Source organism: Talpa occidentalis, unplaced genomic scaffold (assembly GCF_014898055.3).
Source record: "Talpa occidentalis isolate TD23 unplaced genomic scaffold, MPIMG_talOcc4v2.1 talOcc4.8, whole genome shotgun sequence".
NCBI classification, from domain to species: Eukaryota; Metazoa; Chordata; class Mammalia; order Eulipotyphla; family Talpidae; genus Talpa; species Talpa occidentalis.
In genome coordinates this window covers 29,080,369-29,097,256 of record NW_023605194.1, presented here as the reverse complement: position 1 = coordinate 29,097,256, position 16,888 = coordinate 29,080,369, and the positions used below count along the sequence as shown (strand labels likewise).

Genomic DNA, 16,888 nt, shown 5'->3' with positions numbered 1-16,888 from the left:
TGCTTCTATGTTAAGGGAGCCCCAGAATGTTAGCATCTGGGTTTTCGGATGATGCTTCCATCATCCATCATCCACTGCTCTCCTGTTAATATTTTCACATTCTTAACCCTGCACTTATGGCCTTTGCCAAATGGTAGTCCCTGTACTCTTAGTCTGTATCTCTATTTCTTCTGTGGTAGAGAGGCCATAGTAGCTGCTACACTTTCTTGTGGTACATCTTTGTACTTTAAGGGAGAAACACAAATCTTACATTCTTCTGAAAGGTATGGAACAAGTTAATACAGCCAAGAATTTTAAGGCAAAAAGAATTACTGAGAAAAAGGAGCCTATTTCATAGGCCAAAGGAATCAGTCCACCTGGAGGGCACAGCAATTCTCAATCTGTACCCACCAAATAATATAGCTTCCAAATAGAGAAAGTAATAAACTCAAAGAAACCACAAAAGCACAATTAAAGTGGGAGACTACAATAAACTTCTCTCAATAATCAACAAAATAATCTGAAAGGGATACAGAGTAAAGATATAGAAATTCTGACATATTTGACTCACAAACATGACCCAGTTGGTGTGTCTAGAACCCTCTATTCAGCAACAAAATACAAATAAGGCCTCCACGTACATTGGACACTCACCCAAACTGGTCATTTTCGGAGTATAAAGTAAGTCGCAACACGTTTAAATGCTACAAATTATTCTAAGAAAGCTGGCTAGCCACCATTCGTACAGGAAACTCTGGTCGTAAATGTATGTATTAGAGAAGAAACACAACGGAAAATTATGGTTTTTTTGCTTACAACTAAATAAACTAAGAAAAATAAATCAAACTAAAAGGAGGAAAGAAAAAATAAAGCCAATAGAATCCATGACATAAAAACTAAATGCATTCTGATTGCGTATGTAAGAAGTCAGACATCGCTCCTCTGTTCTAACAAGTAAAAAGCTAAACAGACAGAAAAAGCAAACCAAAACTCTTCTCGGATTTGGATTTGTGTGAGGGAAGAACACAAGATAAGCTTGTCTGCAAGCTTCATGGGCAGGAGCACATAGGTGACAGCACTCACCAGAGGAGACTCACAGAGGACGCCTCTTGAGAGCCAGGACAGGTTGCTGTGCGGCTTGAGGAATTGCTGAGGCTCCATGTGAACAACCCCGAAGTTAATGCCAAGGAGACCCAGCCACAGAGAGGCTCCCTAGATAATGTGGGATTTAATGCCCAGGAGCTCGACCAAGTTCTCACAGTAACTTGCCCAGGAGCTTGTGCTTCTGGCAGGAGATGGCTGAAGGAACCATTTTGAAATAAGCCAGCGTGTCTTCTCTTCTTAATAAGGTGCATGCAGGGGAAATTAATTAACCAGAGCCTAACCTGTTAGGTAAATCAGAACTTAACTCACCTGGGAGATGGAGGGCTCCCGCTGGCTCTATCCATCCTGCCAACCTGTGTGGGGGCAGAAGAAAACCTGAGGAACAATTAGGAAATCCACACTCCAGAGGCGCAGGCTCAGTAAACTAGGGGGCTCGAGTCATAAGACTGTAGAATGTGCCTCTTTCCTGACACCTCGCTGCCGCTTTATTACAGGCATATCTATAGCACCTCCTTTTACCAGTGGCGGGGTGTAGGGTAAGTAAAGTATCAGGCTTTTCCACCCTCCCGCCATTAGATTAAATGCATGCCTGATGGCGGGCACCTGGAGTAGGGTGTGGGCACACGTAGATGGCATATACCTGGGCTAAGACTGGGCTTGTAAGTGCGGAGTCATGGGGACGCCAGCAGAAGGAACAAGAGAAGATAGCAAAGAAGCAGAGGCCACGAGAGAATGCTGGAGAGCCCAGAAAGAGTGAAGACTTGCTGGGGGCTAGGAGACCTGCCAGCCTCCTGGCCTCTCGGCCCCTCCCACCCCCCACTCCTGCCTGCCGTATACCTGGTAAACTCAATAAAACCCTGAAAAAGCCATCGAGGACTCCAAGACTCCTCCTTCACCCACCTGCTCCAATCATAGAAAACCTGCTCTGTGGCCTTCCTGGTGCTACACAGGGTAAACGGAGTTAATCAGGCTTTTTACGCCCTCCCACCATTAGCATTTATGACCAACACTGTGGTCTTGCTCCCGCAACTGTGACTAGGGATGCTGGGAGGCAGGGAGAGGGGCAGCCCAGACCCCGCAAACCTGCTTGCTCTAACTAGGTTCTGCCATCCGCCGCATCAACACAAAACATATGAGACTTTAATGGGAAGGAACTTTAATACAATTAGGAAACAATACAGGTAAGGCAAAGAATCTAGTTTCTAAATCAAGCACCCAAAGTTACCCGTCTCCTCGTGGGTAAAAGTCCACCCAAGCAGAATTGGCCCAGAACAAGGCCCAAAAGCCTGCCCCAAGTCTAAAGCACTTTTCAGTGGTGCAAAAATTAAGTGAAGCATAAAGTAAGTCACAACACCAACATGTTTAAATGCTACAAATTATTCCAAGTAAGCTCGCTAACCACCATTTGTACAGGAATCTCTGGTCATGAACACAACTGAGAATTAGTCTTTCACAGAAAAGGACCCACAGAAAAGAATCAGAAACAACCAGACACATCTGGGAGGAAAAGAGCAAAATCAAAATCAAGATAAAAGCTGCTATTGTTAGCTAAGCTTTGGAAACAGCCCAAATGCCCAAAAATAGAGGACTGGATCAAGAAGATGTGGTACATATACACCATGGAATATTACTCAGCATTCAAAAAAGATAAACACATGCAATTTGCAGCAACATGGATGGCGCTGGAAGGGATCATGCTCAGCGAAATAAGCCAGAAAGAAAAAGAAAAATACCGGATGGTCTCACTCATAGCAGGAATCTAGAAAACTTAAATAAGGGACCAGGAAAAAGAATAACTATAAGAAAGTGAAAATCAAAATCAACAAAAAACTATGAACCAGAGACACTCTATGGGGAGTGGGGGGCGGGGAGGGGAGGGATTGGGGTCAAAATAAGGGGATTGCAATTGTATGGGGAATATAAAAATAAAATATATTTTAAAAAAAAAGCTGCTATTGTTATCCTCCCCACGGGTCTCACCCACGTCTGTGTCACCCAGTCCATGACCAAAAGGCAAGCGCAGTTTCTTCACCTGTCTGTCTCCTCCATGTGCCTCCTCCCGGTCTCCTTCTGACTCTCCATCCTTCTTCCTTCCTTCCTCCGTTCCCTCTGCAGCTTCTTCTCCCTGCTCAGCTGCATCCTCCTTTGGGTGGGGCAGGAAACCTGAAATCCCCTTTCCTGGGACCACCCTGTTACAGGAGGAGACATCCAAATACTGAGAAGACTGTCCTGTCCCCTGATTCAGCAGTAAAGGCATGAGAAATTTACTGAAGGCTCCAAAATTATCTTTTCATCTAGGAGAACTGACAATGAACTTACCCAACCTGGGATTGTTGCAAAACACCGGTGTAGCATGTTTGGCTCTCAGGAAGAAATAAGCTCATTCATTATTAAAGGCACACCAAAAACAAACAAAAAAACCAACCCCCCCCCCCCACAATTTGAAGAGACAAGAGCGCGTCAGCACCACACATGGAAGGGATGTTGCTATTATCACATTTGGAATTTGAAACAACAATGATTAATATAGAAAGGGATCTTTTGGGTAAATTAGGCATCATGTGAAAACAATTGGGTAACGTAAGCAGAGACGGAAATTCTAAGAGAGATCTATCTACAAAGAGGTGCTAAAGATAAAAACAGTGTTAAGAGCAATGAAGAATGCCTTTGATGATCATTGGTAGACTGGACACAGCTGAGGAAAAATCTTGTTCTTTTAAAACTGATATCTAAATTACAGCAGAAATGGAAGTCATATTCAAAATGATGCTTGCATTTTCAAAGACAATTTACAGAATCCCAACTGACTTTAAAGAGTGGCTCAAGTTTTTAACATTTTAAATATAGTATTTTATTTAAAAAAATTATTTATATATATTTTACATCATTGTTCATTTTAAAACAATATTAGCTTTCTTTTCTCAGGTGTAGCCCCCATTTTCAAATATAATGTAGGGGAGGAGGCAAAGCCTACGGGTTTGTTCTATTATATCGCCTTTGCTGCCACCTAGGGACAGTTGTAGGTAATGTAAAGAAATGTCAGAAGTTCTGAGTCCTGGACGATGAAGACCTGGGTGACTGAGTACTTTCATTTCCACTGTTCAGATAGTGCCCTTTTGGGTTGGAGGTATTTCAGATTTGCCTGGGATTTAATCTGCTGGTTTGCACCTGTGGTGTCACTTATTTGTCTCAAGAGCACTTACCAACCATGTTCCTGAATGTTGTACAAAGAAAAGGCAAACTGACTCCTGAAAATTGTAAGTGTGGTCCAACTATACAGCTCAGAGCAACACATCACTGTGACAATAGCAAAGAGTAAGAAATGTAGGAAGGTCCTGCTCTGCCGCAATTCTGGTGCATGAAAGACTGATGCTCTGAAAGTCTCCTCCTTGGGGTTGGGGGCTCCTTGCTTAGGTATTGACTCCCCAACTTGTTCATAACTTGTTATTGCTCATGTTCTTAATATTTCTGTGTATTTTATCTCCTCCTGATCTATTTGTCCCATGAAATCAGGAATAGTGTCCTACCTTCTATATCTGCAGCACCTTGCCCATCACTAATATTTACCAAGGGCTCGGTGGGCGTTGACCTTAAGATAATTGCTAATCATCCCTCCTTTCTTTCCTGCAAATCTCTCCTCCCTCTGCACCTGAAAAACTGTAGTGTCGATTCTTTGACTCTTTTGATCACTTTATTGCACTCTTTTTCTCAATTGTTTAATCTTCTGACAATCCTCTTTATAATACCTTAACTGGAAATACTATTTATCTCAGGAGTGATATTCAAAATAGATGTCAACAAATATGACAAAGGTCCTGTCCAATCACAAAGTGGACCCCAAATGTCTTAGATTAACCCATCAATTATAGAGGGAGGCCTATGGGACCCCTCGAGTCACAAGAACCTCTGATTCCTTAAATCCTTTTGTAGATTTTCTTCTTTCATTACTTCATTCATTCAAAAAATGTACTGTGCAAGGCTAATGACTTATGCAGTGAACAAGGATCTCCAAGAGAACAGATAGAAGGGTGGGAATGGCAGATGGGGAAAGAAAAGTTCTAGGTGGGACTCTACATCTAGGTGGACATAGTAGCTAGGTGGGTCTAGAACTTTCCTGAATTAATTTACCTTTTCCCACTAATCTTTCTATAGTTCCCTCTTGGCACTTCTTCATTTAAACATTGTTAAATGTTTAAATTAAGAATGTTAAATTAAACAAGAATGTCTACTATAAGCCAGGAGCTCAAAGACTACCAGGTGAGGAAGTGAGAATGAAATATAAACCATTACAAGTCAAGTTTAGAGCCTCTAGGGAAGATTCAAGGTCAACTTCCTGGAGGTATAGCTCTCAGAATTGATACTGGTTAAAACAGAATAAGCAAAAATAAAGAGCAATTTGGAGTTGTCATTCAGTGTGGGGCAGGGGCTGAAGAGAGGTAAAGAACTGTGGTCCAAGGCAAGAGGTAAAGTCTTGTAGGTCTAATTTACCAAGTGGGTCTCTTCTGGAGTCATTTTCTGCCAGGAACATGGACATTATTTCTCACTGAATCATCACCTAACCTATGCTCTGCCAGACTTCCACACCCTATTATCAAAATGTTTCACTCTTAAGGTTGATAATTAAGGCAGTCCTAGAGATCCATTCCCACCTTAGCTTTATGCCAGCACATCACTATGCTTGTTATGGGTTATAGCAATGGTTCTCAAATTGTGTCCTAAGAGCCTGTTAAACATGAAAATTATCTGACTACAGCTCACTTACTGAGAAAGCAATTCTGAAAGTGGGCCCCAACATGTTTTAACTGTTGAGAAGCACTGGGTCAGAGTACCCTATGCTTGCTTTACTATAGTTTTTGTTCTTTCACTAGACTACCCATTTAATTTGTTTCATTTCTACCACATGTATTAAATGATTAAATAAATGACTCTGGAAGGCAAGGATTTTTTTTTAACATATCGTATAGGGTTTAAAAAATTTCTATAATACTTAAAAAAAAAACCCAACAACCCTGTAGTTCATCTCCAAATCTTCCCACCCTCCCTCACCCCCCCAAAAAAAAAACATTTAAGTATCGTATAAGTCTGTTAAAATAATAGAATTCAATTTGGTAAACCTAAGTTATCATAGAAATGCAGCAGAATATTGAGGGGCAGTATATCTTCATATGAGACTATTCAAAGAGACAATGCCTATTAGGCTCATATTCTACTTTTCCTCTACTACTAGAACACTACTTGTTGTAACACTACTTGTTCTTATAGTGGAACATATCCTTTAATTCATTAATTTAAAGCAGTTACAATTTCTCTCTCGCCTAAGCTGCCCATAAAAGTCTGCAACACCATGTTAATTACTAATGTAGGTGACCGTAAATGTTAGTGACCTATTTGCTCTGGTTTCATGGCTCTAGGAAGAAATGTAAACCACAAACTGAAAATACACTAAAGTACAGAGTATTTGCTTTATTTTTACAGAAAATATGAAAGTCTATTTAGAATCAAAATGTTAATCATGAAATCAACAATATACAGAGGTTTTTCTGTTGCAAGACCCTGTGATTACTGCCAAAATTGGTGAATTCATTAAATTTAAAAGTGGTGTTGGTTCCAGTCAGAAACTACTACAGACCCAAGCTGTGATAAAGAACACTGATAGGTAGATCCTCTAAATGATCCCATAGCCACGCCTCTGCTACAAATAATTTGGACCCAAGAGATCAAAGTTCAAATCTTTTGTAAAAGTAACAGCAATCACCTCACTTCATTCTCACAAAATGGTGAATCTGTTGGACGAACCTGCCATCAAGGTCATGTTCCATAAGAATGCACTCAAATGTAGGAGGGAGGCAAAGTTCAAAATGCAGGTAAAAACAGTCAGTCTTCCAAAAACTGTGATTTGTGATGTTACCCTAATCATTAAGACAATTTTCTGGCAGAAAAATAAAGAGAAAGCAGTAGTATACAAAATATTACATTTTTTAAATTTTATGGATAAAATTTTATGGATGTAATTAATATAGCAGGAACTGGTATGATTTAAACATAGATACCAAAAGGGCAGAACATTAACATTTAACAGCAATAAAACCTGAGCTGGAGGTTGATCAGAATGACACCTGGCACTGTTCTGAAGGAAGTTAAGAAACATGTCTGCTTGATTTCATAATTTATAAAACTGAGAAAAAGTTAAGGAAAATGTCAAAGGAACTGCAATGCACTGAACTTGACTTAAATGACTTGCTGTTGACAAACCTTTGTTTTCAATAACCATGGTTACCTAAAGGTCTCAAAAGGGAAGGCGGGGAAACATGTAAATTGTGGATTTTTAATTAGCAAGTTGAGACTACTTAGGTAAAATAGGGTTTAATTATTTATTCACATAGATCTAAGAGGCTAAGTGAGTTTGTCAGAGCACAAACAAAGGTAAAAGCAGGGGCTGGAGTAACATAATCCATCCCAGCTGCTGGAAAACAAGTGACACATCATAACATCATTACAAAAAACAGAACTAGTGGTGTTAATTCAGTTCTCACTTTGGCATCCAGTTTCCCAAACACTTTGGTGAAAACCTCAAATTCTACTATGTTAATAACTACCCATAAACAGAAGGGAAGAAACAAAAGAAAGCTAACAGTGGTGGGCCTTGATTATAAAATCTGCATACATGATTACTCATTAACATGAGTACATTTTAGTACCTTGAATCTTGAGTCTTACTCAGAAACCAATGGTTAATATTCTACAAAACTTTACAAACATACAATCTCATCTGCTGCAGAGTTCCAAAAACTAATGGAATTAATTTCTTCTCCCTAATTAAGCCTCCCACAGTCCCAAATCTAAGCCAGTCATTGGTATTACTACATCGTTACACGTGTGTCATCCAAACATGATTGTTTCTCAAAATGATGGCAGGAAACAACTTCAAAGGAGGTCAAGATTTTACATTTTCTCAAACATATTTTTAGTTGTTTGTACTCCATGGTATATAAAAAAGAAATGGTAACAGTCGGACTCATGTAATTCTTTTCAGTCCAATGTCATTAAACTTGCCAAGTTTGCATGCTACGAAAGGACACAGTATTTAAGTGTTCTACTATAAAGTATTTTCAGAGATTGCTTTTATTTTTTACGTTGTTGTTTTTCTTTAGGAGGATCAAAGCAGTGCCCTTTACTTAACGGAGGCCAGCCACTGACTTCCTTCCTGTACCAGCTTTCCATGACGACACTAAATGAGTTTTTGCCCTAATATTTTTGCCCCGGGTTTTACGAGGTTTCTCTTCTTTGTGCACCTTTGTGTGTTGCCTAAGGTGAGAGCTCTGACTAAAACATTTGCCACATTCACTGCACTGGTAGGGCTTCTCCCCTGTGTGGGTTCTCTGATGCTGAATAAGGTGGGAACTTTGGCTGAAGCATCGGCCACACTCATCACACTGATAGGGTTTTTCTCCAGTATGAATTCTCTGGTGCTGAATGAGATTTGAGCTCTGTTTAAACCTTTCTCCGCACTCATCACATTTATAGGGTTTTTCCCCAGTATGGATCCGACGGTGTTGAATGAGATTAGAACTCTGAAAGAAACTTTTCCCACAATCAGCACATTTATGGGATTTCTTTCCAGTATGGATCTTCTGGTGTTGAAAAAGAGTTGAGCTCTGACTGAAACTCTTCTCACATTCAATACACTTATAAGGCTTCTCATCCAAACTTCTTCTCAGTCTGCTCAAGCTCGAGTCAAATCGAACAGTCATTCCCCATTTTTGCCGCTGGCGCCCTGTTTTGACCTGATTCCCATAAGGTTTTCCTTGGCTTGAGCGCCTAGAAATAGCTCCCTTCGGTTTTCCTAACCGCATGGTGAAATCAATTGTATTCTTCAGAGACTCTTCTTCTGAATTAATATTTCACTTCCTGCAGCTGCACGGATCAGAATTTTCTGTGTATAGAAGGAAAAAAATGAAAAAAAAAAAGATTTTTAATTATTCAACTTTAGTATCTCTTTAATCCATCAAAATTGCATCTACAATTAAATTAAAAATGTGCTCAATATTTCTGAAAACAAAGTGGGTCCTGGGACAAATAAGACCTGCAAAGTAATTCTAATAATCCTAGAGGTTAAACTTAACAAATGAGTATCACCTAGTTTTGACCAAATTTACCTTTGGGGTTTCGTTTATTGATATAGGACAAAAACCCAAAATTGGTAAAGTGAAATCTAAGTTTTTATTGGTGATTATCGAATGAATATGTAATTCTGAAGTATTAAAAATTGGTGACAATATACTATCTTAATGGGAATAGAATAATTCAAATGACAAAATTTATGTTATAAACTATGATCATGTTTTAAGACTTCTAAGTTAAACTTCTCCCTTATTGGTGATCATTTAATTAAGGAGTCCAAATTAGTAAGAAAATGACAACTCATACTTCAATAATGAATATTCCTGTTATCTTTATTTAGTCATTCTACTTTCACAGATATAGCTTACACTTTAACATTGTAGCAACATTTATTTTGAGAGTAGGGATGCTGTATAAGAAGTGTCTGGGAGACTATTCAATAAATGCCAAGTGAGAAAATGTCAATGGAGAGTTGCTTGTTATTTGTTTATTTTTTAAGGTTCTAATGATACAAGAAAGAGGACACGTTTTTGAAAACTTGAAACAAGAGGACCATTTCTGGAGATAGAAAAATTGACCAGGAAGTCTTATTGGACAGCAGAATGAAACTGAGTAGGAAAAAATGTGGTAGGTAGGATACCAAAAAAGAAGGAAAAAAAACAAGTTTACAAGTAAAAATAGAGCAAAATGTAAAAATACACAAATGCTGCAAAAACTCAACACTTCAAATAAATTTCATTTATTTACTTATGAAGCTAAAAAAAAAATGGCCATAAACAAACATGCCTGAAAATCCAAGTTGGTGACAAGTGGGAGAAGCTATGACTGCAAAAATAACAAAATTATTGGAACTATTTTCCATGCCTTGTGTCAAGAAGCAGCATTAAGATGGTAATAATTACTCTGGGTTTCTGCAAATGACTGAAAACACAAATTACATCATTGTTTTTGTCTTTCCAGCATCTGTATAATTGAGACTACCGGGCTGCCAGTGCTAAGGACTTTATCTGGCTATCTAATAACAATATCTGCTGTAATTATGGTTAAGTATTAAAAAAAGCAAACTGCACACAACACAAAACTAGAGACAGCATTACTCATTCTTTCAGTAAATATTTATAGAACATCTGTTACAAAAAGGCATTTGTTAGCTACATGGTGTTGTAGTTCAAAAAAAAAAAAACTATTAATAGTAATTATGTACTTTAAAAAACACCATTTATTCTTTAACAGTATCCAAGTCAGACATGGTAGGAAACTCAATGTCTAACCCGAGATCACTACCAATGTAGTGTTCAATCCCGTGTGACTGTGTGTATTCCACAGGTAAAGAGTGGCAGGGCCCATTAGGAAGGGTTCTCAACCCGAGCAGCCTGGCCCCAGAGCCTGTTCGCTATGAGACAGAACTGACCCCAGCCACAGCGCCCAACACCCCCACCAGACCAGTGCACCCTTACAGGGTTGGTGTACCGGTTAAGGTTAAAGTAAACTTGACAGCAACCATGGAGAGCTGTGTGGAGATTCCTCAACCTGCTAAAGATGGAGCTTCCATAGATCCATTATTTCCACTCCTAGGTATTTACCTAAAGGACACAGAAACATTAATTCCAAAGGGCACCTGCACCCCTATGTTTATAGCAGCACTATTTACAATAGCTAAGCTTTGGAAACAGCCCAATGCCCAAAAATAGATGACTGGCTCAAGAAGATGTGGTACATATATACCATGGAATATTACTCAGCATTCAAAAAAGATAAACACATGCAATTTGCAGCAACATGGATGGCGCTGGAAGGGATCATGCTCAGCGAAATAAGCCAGAAAGAAAAAGAAAAATACCGGATGGTCTCACTCATAGCAGGAATCTAGAAAACCTAAATAAGGGACCAGGAAAAAGACTAATTATAATAAAGTAAAAAAAAATCAACAAGCAACTACAAACTAGAGACACAGGGGGTGGGGGATGAGGGATTAGGGTCAAAATAAGGGGGGGTGGTGGAAATTGTATGGGGACTATAACCAAAATGAAAAACCATACATTTTGCAAAAATGAAAAATGATGTAAAAAATATATAAAATTAAAAAAATCATAAGTTAAAAAAAAAACCAAAACATTGTTGGCAGCCCAACAGCTTGAGAACTATAAATAAGACATTGTAAACATGTACTATTGTTAACACCTAAATAATTAAAAAACTAGTTTTATCATTTTGGGGGGAAAAAAAAGTAAACTTGACAGGAGCGACTGGCGGTGCCAACCCGCACAAACGGAACGTGCCTCGGTTTCCTCACACACAGAACTGGGGTAACGAAGCTGCTACTATCGGGGTGCTAGCAGCTCAGCAGCCCCGGACAGCCCAGAAGCACCTCGGCGAGCGGCCCGTGCGCCCCACGAGGGCTGGCGCTGGGCCTCACCGCCCGGCCCGGCGCCCCCGCGGCCCCAAGTCGCCGGGGCCCCCGTTCTGCACCCCTGGGGTCTCCGGCCGCCGCTCCTCGGTCCCGCCGACCGCGCCGCTCCCCGCCCGCGGCCCGGCCCGGCGCGGGGCCCTCCCGGTGGCGGAGGCCCGAGGCCGCGCCCGCCACGCCCGGGCCCGGGCGAGGCCGCCCCGCTGCGGCCAGCTCGCGCCCGCGAGGGCCTCCCGCGCCCGGCCGCGCGCCGGGCCCACTCACCGCGCCCGCCGGCCGCCGCCTCGCTCCCCGCGCGGCTCCCCTCGCGCCACCGGAAGTGCGGACCGTGCGGCGGGCGGGCGGCGCTCGGTCGCTCTAGGAACGTGGCGGAGCGACCCTCTATGGTCCCGGGCCGGCGGAGCGGAGGAACTCCGTTTCTACTTCCCGCCCCTCAGAAGCCGTCCTGTGAGCCCCCAGGACCTCAAGACCGGTGGCCACCACCCTTTGTAATGGAGGAGCGGCCTACAGAGCCAGCAAACCTCGGCTGGTGTCAACCACGGCTTTTGAAAAGATACACCAGCCCTCCCACCCTGAAGCACCCTTTGCCACTAATGTGAGCGCCTGTTATAAAAAGCTACTTTTGGGGACTCTCACCTGTACCTGATAGTTTTCATGAGTCCCCTTGTCTAGTCATCACCAAAAAGCCCCTGAAAGATAGGAATGATCACACTCATTGAGCAGACAAGGAAACCAAGGCTTTGAAATGTTGTTCAGTTTCATGCAGTGTTAAGTGGATGATCAAGGGCCAGGAAAGGTTGTTTTCACCTCTAAAGTCTCTTGATCCAATTGATTACTCAGCCATATTTGCATGTGTGATGGACACTAGACCTAACCTAACCTCAAAGGAACTTCTGGTACTCATATGACCTGTTTCCTAACAGTCTTCATCCCAGCAATTGGTGACAACTCCCAGCTTTCCAGTTGCTTGGGGCAAAAATCTTGATGTCATAAAGCCCAAATCCAGCCCACCAGCAATTCTCATGGTTCTATCATCAAAATATATCCAGAATCAAGACGCTTTCAACACCTCTACTGCTATAACCTCCTACACCAAGCCTCTGTCATCTCCTGTATGGATTGTATTGGCTGCCTCACTTCTCTCCCAGAGCCTGCTCATAGCCTCAGAGTGATTCTCTTATGACACAAGATAAGTCTTCTCACCACAGCCTTCTCATTTTATTAGTGCAAAAATCCTCACAGTGGTACACAAAGACTTCGTGATATCTTTCTTGTTCATTGTTCTGTCTGCAGTGCTAAGAACAATGCTCAGCAGGTAGCAGACACTCAGAAAATGTTTGTCAAATGAATAAATTTGTAAGATATCCCATTGTATACGAAGTGCTTTTACATCTATCCTCTCTGGTCTGGTCATTCACCTTTAATATGGTCTCATGAATCAGGGATCATATACCTTGTAGATCAAGACATACTACAAGTATGTCTTATAGTAAAGTGAGACTGAGAGAGGGAGGCTTGCCTGATATAACAGAGAGTTGATGGCGGAGCCCAGACTAGATCAAAGATTCAGAACTCAAGGTGGAGCTTTCTGCTGTGCAAGATGGTATGACTAAGGACTAACAAAGATGTCAATTTAATAATCCAGACTATAACTGGATTTTTGTAAAGAATAAATGAGATACTGAAAAGCACTTAGCACAATTAATAACATAAGATATGTGAACCAATGTTATTACTTTTACTATTAAATTATTATCACAAAGTTTTTGATGCTGGTGGTTAGAGGGAATAGGAGTAGGGAGGGGTCATGACCAGAGATGGTTCAGGGTAAGTTTCAGGAGCAAAATGACCTGCTGAGACTGCTTTCTCGATGTACATTAAAATAAGAAAAAAAAAATTCAGAAACATTTTTAAAAGTTTAAAGTTTATAAACTACCCCTTTCCATGTCACACACCAGATCGATTATCCCTTTTTCCTGTACTGAAAATAAACTAGGCGAGGTATGGAAGACCTAGAGTTGTGTTGATTAGCAAGGTAGAAAATTATCTGGATAAAGAAAGATGAGTTTTTAAAAGGAAAGAAATGAAAGTCAGTAAACGAAGGGGTGGACCAAGCATGGGTAGGAGGTAAGATACAGAGGTAAGAGACAGAAACAGAGCTAGGATGAGGATAAGGAGGAAGAATAAAAGGGAAAAGGGGGTGAAGAGGAGGGAAAACAGGCAGAGTTTGATGCCCTCAATATATTTATTAGTATAACAATAGTCAACACTACTGAATGCTTATGTGTCAGACACTGTTTGAAGCACTTATATCTCACCCATTGTTCCTGTGGTTTGATTTTTTCTGAGCTTTACTCTGCCCTGCTCTGGCTTTGCACCCCTTGACTACTGCTGTGGGAATTTCAGTGCTTCCCAGTGTATGACAGTCTTTTTTTTTTTTTAAGAAGATTTATTTATTTATGCATACAAGAACTGGGGCACAGGCCAGAGATATGGGGGGTGAGAGGATTCACCAGAGACAGAGTGGGGAGCAGAACAGGCAGACTGACTGAAACACACTGCTGAGGGAAGCAGCGGGTGAGACAGGAGAGGTCTACTGCACCATGTGGGTTTCTCACCAGCCAGGGATCGAACTCGTGTTGCAGAGGCCACAGATTGCTTCACAGTGCAGCACTTAACCCCCTGCACCACCTGGGAGGCCCCACCCAGTGTATGAAGTTCTACTCCATGAGGTTGACTTTATTTTATTTTTTTTTTTTAAAGATTTATTTTATTTATTTATACAAGCACTGGGTACAGTCAGAAGCACGGGAGGGTGAGAGAATTCACCAGAGCCAGAGCGGGGAGCAGAGCAGGCAGAAGGACCGAAGTACACTGCTGAGGGGAGCAGCGGGCGGCAGGAGAGGTCTGCGCGCCATGTGGGACCCTCCTCCGGTGGCCGGGGAGCAGCCGGGGATCGAACCGGCGCTGCAGAGGCAGCGGGCAGCTTCGCAACCCAGCGTTCAACCGCTGCGCCACCGGGGAGGCCCCCATGAGGTTGACTTTAAAGTGAGTAGCCCTGGGTACTAGATGTGAGTGGACGTGAAGTACAGCATGTCCCAAAAGCCTCAGGTCACTATGTTTCTGCCACTGCTCTGTTCTTTCCTTCCGCCTCTAGGAAAACATGTCCCTAGTAGGTCTGCTCCTTCAACTTAGGGCTCAGCAGGAGAGAACACACGGAGCAGAGCTACCTACAGCCACCCCCAGTCAGATGAAACATGCCAGAGAAATAAATGCTTCTGGTGTAGCTACTGACATTTTTGTTGTTTATGAAGCAAAGCTAACCAATATATCTCCTAAATCTTAAGAGCTGTTATTATCCTTGTTTTGCAGATAAGAAAATGGAAGCAAGTAATTTGTCTAAGGTCACATATTCCTAAGTGCTGGAAGCCAGACAGTCGGGCTCCAGAGCCTATACTTTTAACCTCTACATAGAAGCATCTCACAAATGGAATTCCAGGTTATTTCTAGGCAAATTGTTGAAAATGTCACATGTGATATTTACAAAGCATAAAGTAGAAGGTGGGGAGAGAGAACGGATGATAGACAGTAAGGACAGGAAGACTATTTCCACTACCTGCTCCTAACAGCTATTCTTTCTGGGGAAACTGGACTAAGAGGGGTCAGACCCCTTAATGGCTGGGGCTTCTCTGGAATTCTACATCCTGTCTTATTTGAAGGCATCATTCCAGGAAGAGGTTTCTGGGTTGAGGAAAGCTCTGGCAAGATAATTCCTTTTGCTATGGCTTTGTCTTCTACCCACTCCCTCCTTCCCTCCCTCCCTCCCTGTGGACGGACACACACACAAACACACGCACACTCCATGGAAGACACTGCTTCAGCAAGGAGCATTACTGTCTTGAGTCTGCATTTGGCAAAAGTGCAAGGAGCACAGTCACGTGTGACCCAAGTGCAGTTAACGCAAGTAACCCATCCCCCATAGAAGGGACCCTGAAAGATTCTGTCCACCCAGCCTGAGACTTTGCTTTCTGTTTCCTTTGAGTTCTTCAGGAAAGGAAACTCTGGGAATTCCCACTCCAGGTTTGCAGAAAACATCTCTGCTCCAGGAGGGAGCAGAGTTTACCCATCACACAGTAAGTCCGGGGCAGGTCAGCAGTGACTTTGTCCCAGCCAATGGTAGCCACGGGGCTAGTACGGCATGTGCATTTGGCTGTCATTGTACTTGGATAGACTTGGCTCTGACTGCACTTGCTGCCTGAGGGACAGAGGGGAGGGGGGCTGCTGCCCACCAGGGCATCTGGCAAGGATGTCCTGCTCCCACTTTGCAGCTGCAGGGTGCCTGCATCCTGCCCACACTGGCCCCATTATGCATAGCCAACTCCTCCACAAATCACCTGGTCAGACTGGATAAGCCTCTTGTTTTGTTTCCCTGGGACTAAGGGGCCAGATGTGTCCTAGGTGACCCCTGGACTTTATTTTGACAGTGGGAAGGTCTTTAATTCATTCTCTGGTAAACATTCCAAGCAGTAGCATATGGTTATCACCACAGGAAAAACACGCTGTTTTTTCTAATTCCTCCTGGTAGTATGTTCTGGGCAAACCACTCTGTTTTTCCAGAGTTGTCCTTATGCAATCATGTTGATTTCACCATGTTTATTATTTTTCTTGTTCCTGAGACCTGGTCTGGGGAGACAGTCCTACTTTAGGAGATGCTGGTCAGTGAAGGAGCATATGAGAAATACAGTGACTATGGAGAAAGAAAGAGAAGTTCCCAAACAAACAAGCAGGAAACCAAAGACCCTGGCGGAGAAAGTCAGAAATGGTGGAGGTTACAGTGAACTGACTAATTTGCCTCTAAAGCAAATCAATATTAATAAAAAATTTTGAATTCCTCAAATGATTTTAGAAGTGTATATTTTCTCTTTTTCCATGCAACTTGTTGGTGATTTTTTTTTTTTTTTTTTTTTTTTTTTAGCTATAGTATTCAGAAGTTAGTTTGGATAATCATCTATTTCAAAAGGGACACTTACCTAGACAGGTCTTAAATAATATTATACCTGCACAGTAACAAAAAATAAACCCAGTAAATTCAAAATAGAAAACAAACTGGAGAGTGCTTACAGGGAGGCCCTGACAGGGTGGCTTCCTGTGCTGGGTCCTGTCCTGCTTCTGGGCTGGCATGTGTCTCTTGGCTGGAATGCCACACACACTGTTTTCGCTGACTCCGGCTCAGCCTTGGGCCTCCTTCCAGGCATGTTCCCCAGCTGGGCTGGGTCT

The 16,888-nt window shown here is 42.1% G+C and overlaps 1 protein-coding gene and 1 long non-coding RNA gene across 6 annotated transcripts; one reads left to right on the top strand and one right to left on the bottom strand.

The window, feature by feature from the left end:
- Positions 1 to 6,293: 6,293 nt before the first annotated feature.
- ZNF22 (zinc finger protein 22) lies at positions 6,294 to 11,929 on the bottom strand. Of its 5 annotated transcripts, XM_054690400.1 has the most exons (3): positions 11,876 to 11,916; positions 10,662 to 10,787; positions 6,294 to 9,016 (listed from the first exon to the last, which is right to left on the bottom strand). In XM_054690400.1, exon 3 carries the CDS (start codon positions 8,934 to 8,936, stop codon positions 8,259 to 8,261), a length of 678 nt encoding a protein of 225 aa, XP_054546375.1. In that variant the 5' UTR covers positions 8,937 to 9,016; positions 10,662 to 10,787; positions 11,876 to 11,916; the 3' UTR covers positions 6,294 to 8,258. The 5 variants fall into 5 exon arrangements, with proteins under 5 accessions (XP_054546375.1, XP_037352894.1, XP_037352893.1 ...); XM_037496997.2 differs by lacking the exon at positions 10,662 to 10,787 and having other exon boundaries at positions 11,876 to 11,929; XM_037496996.2 differs by lacking the exon at positions 11,876 to 11,916 and having other exon boundaries at positions 10,675 to 10,859.
- A 33-nt stretch (positions 11,930 to 11,962) lies between these two features.
- LOC129144981 (uncharacterized) lies at positions 11,963 to 16,515 on the top strand. The gene is made up of 4 exons (XR_008549913.1): positions 11,963 to 12,206; positions 14,984 to 15,110; positions 15,662 to 15,744; positions 16,288 to 16,515. It is a non-coding gene; the product is annotated as an uncharacterized LOC129144981 (long non-coding RNA).
- The last annotated feature ends 373 nt before the right edge of the window (positions 16,516 to 16,888 follow it).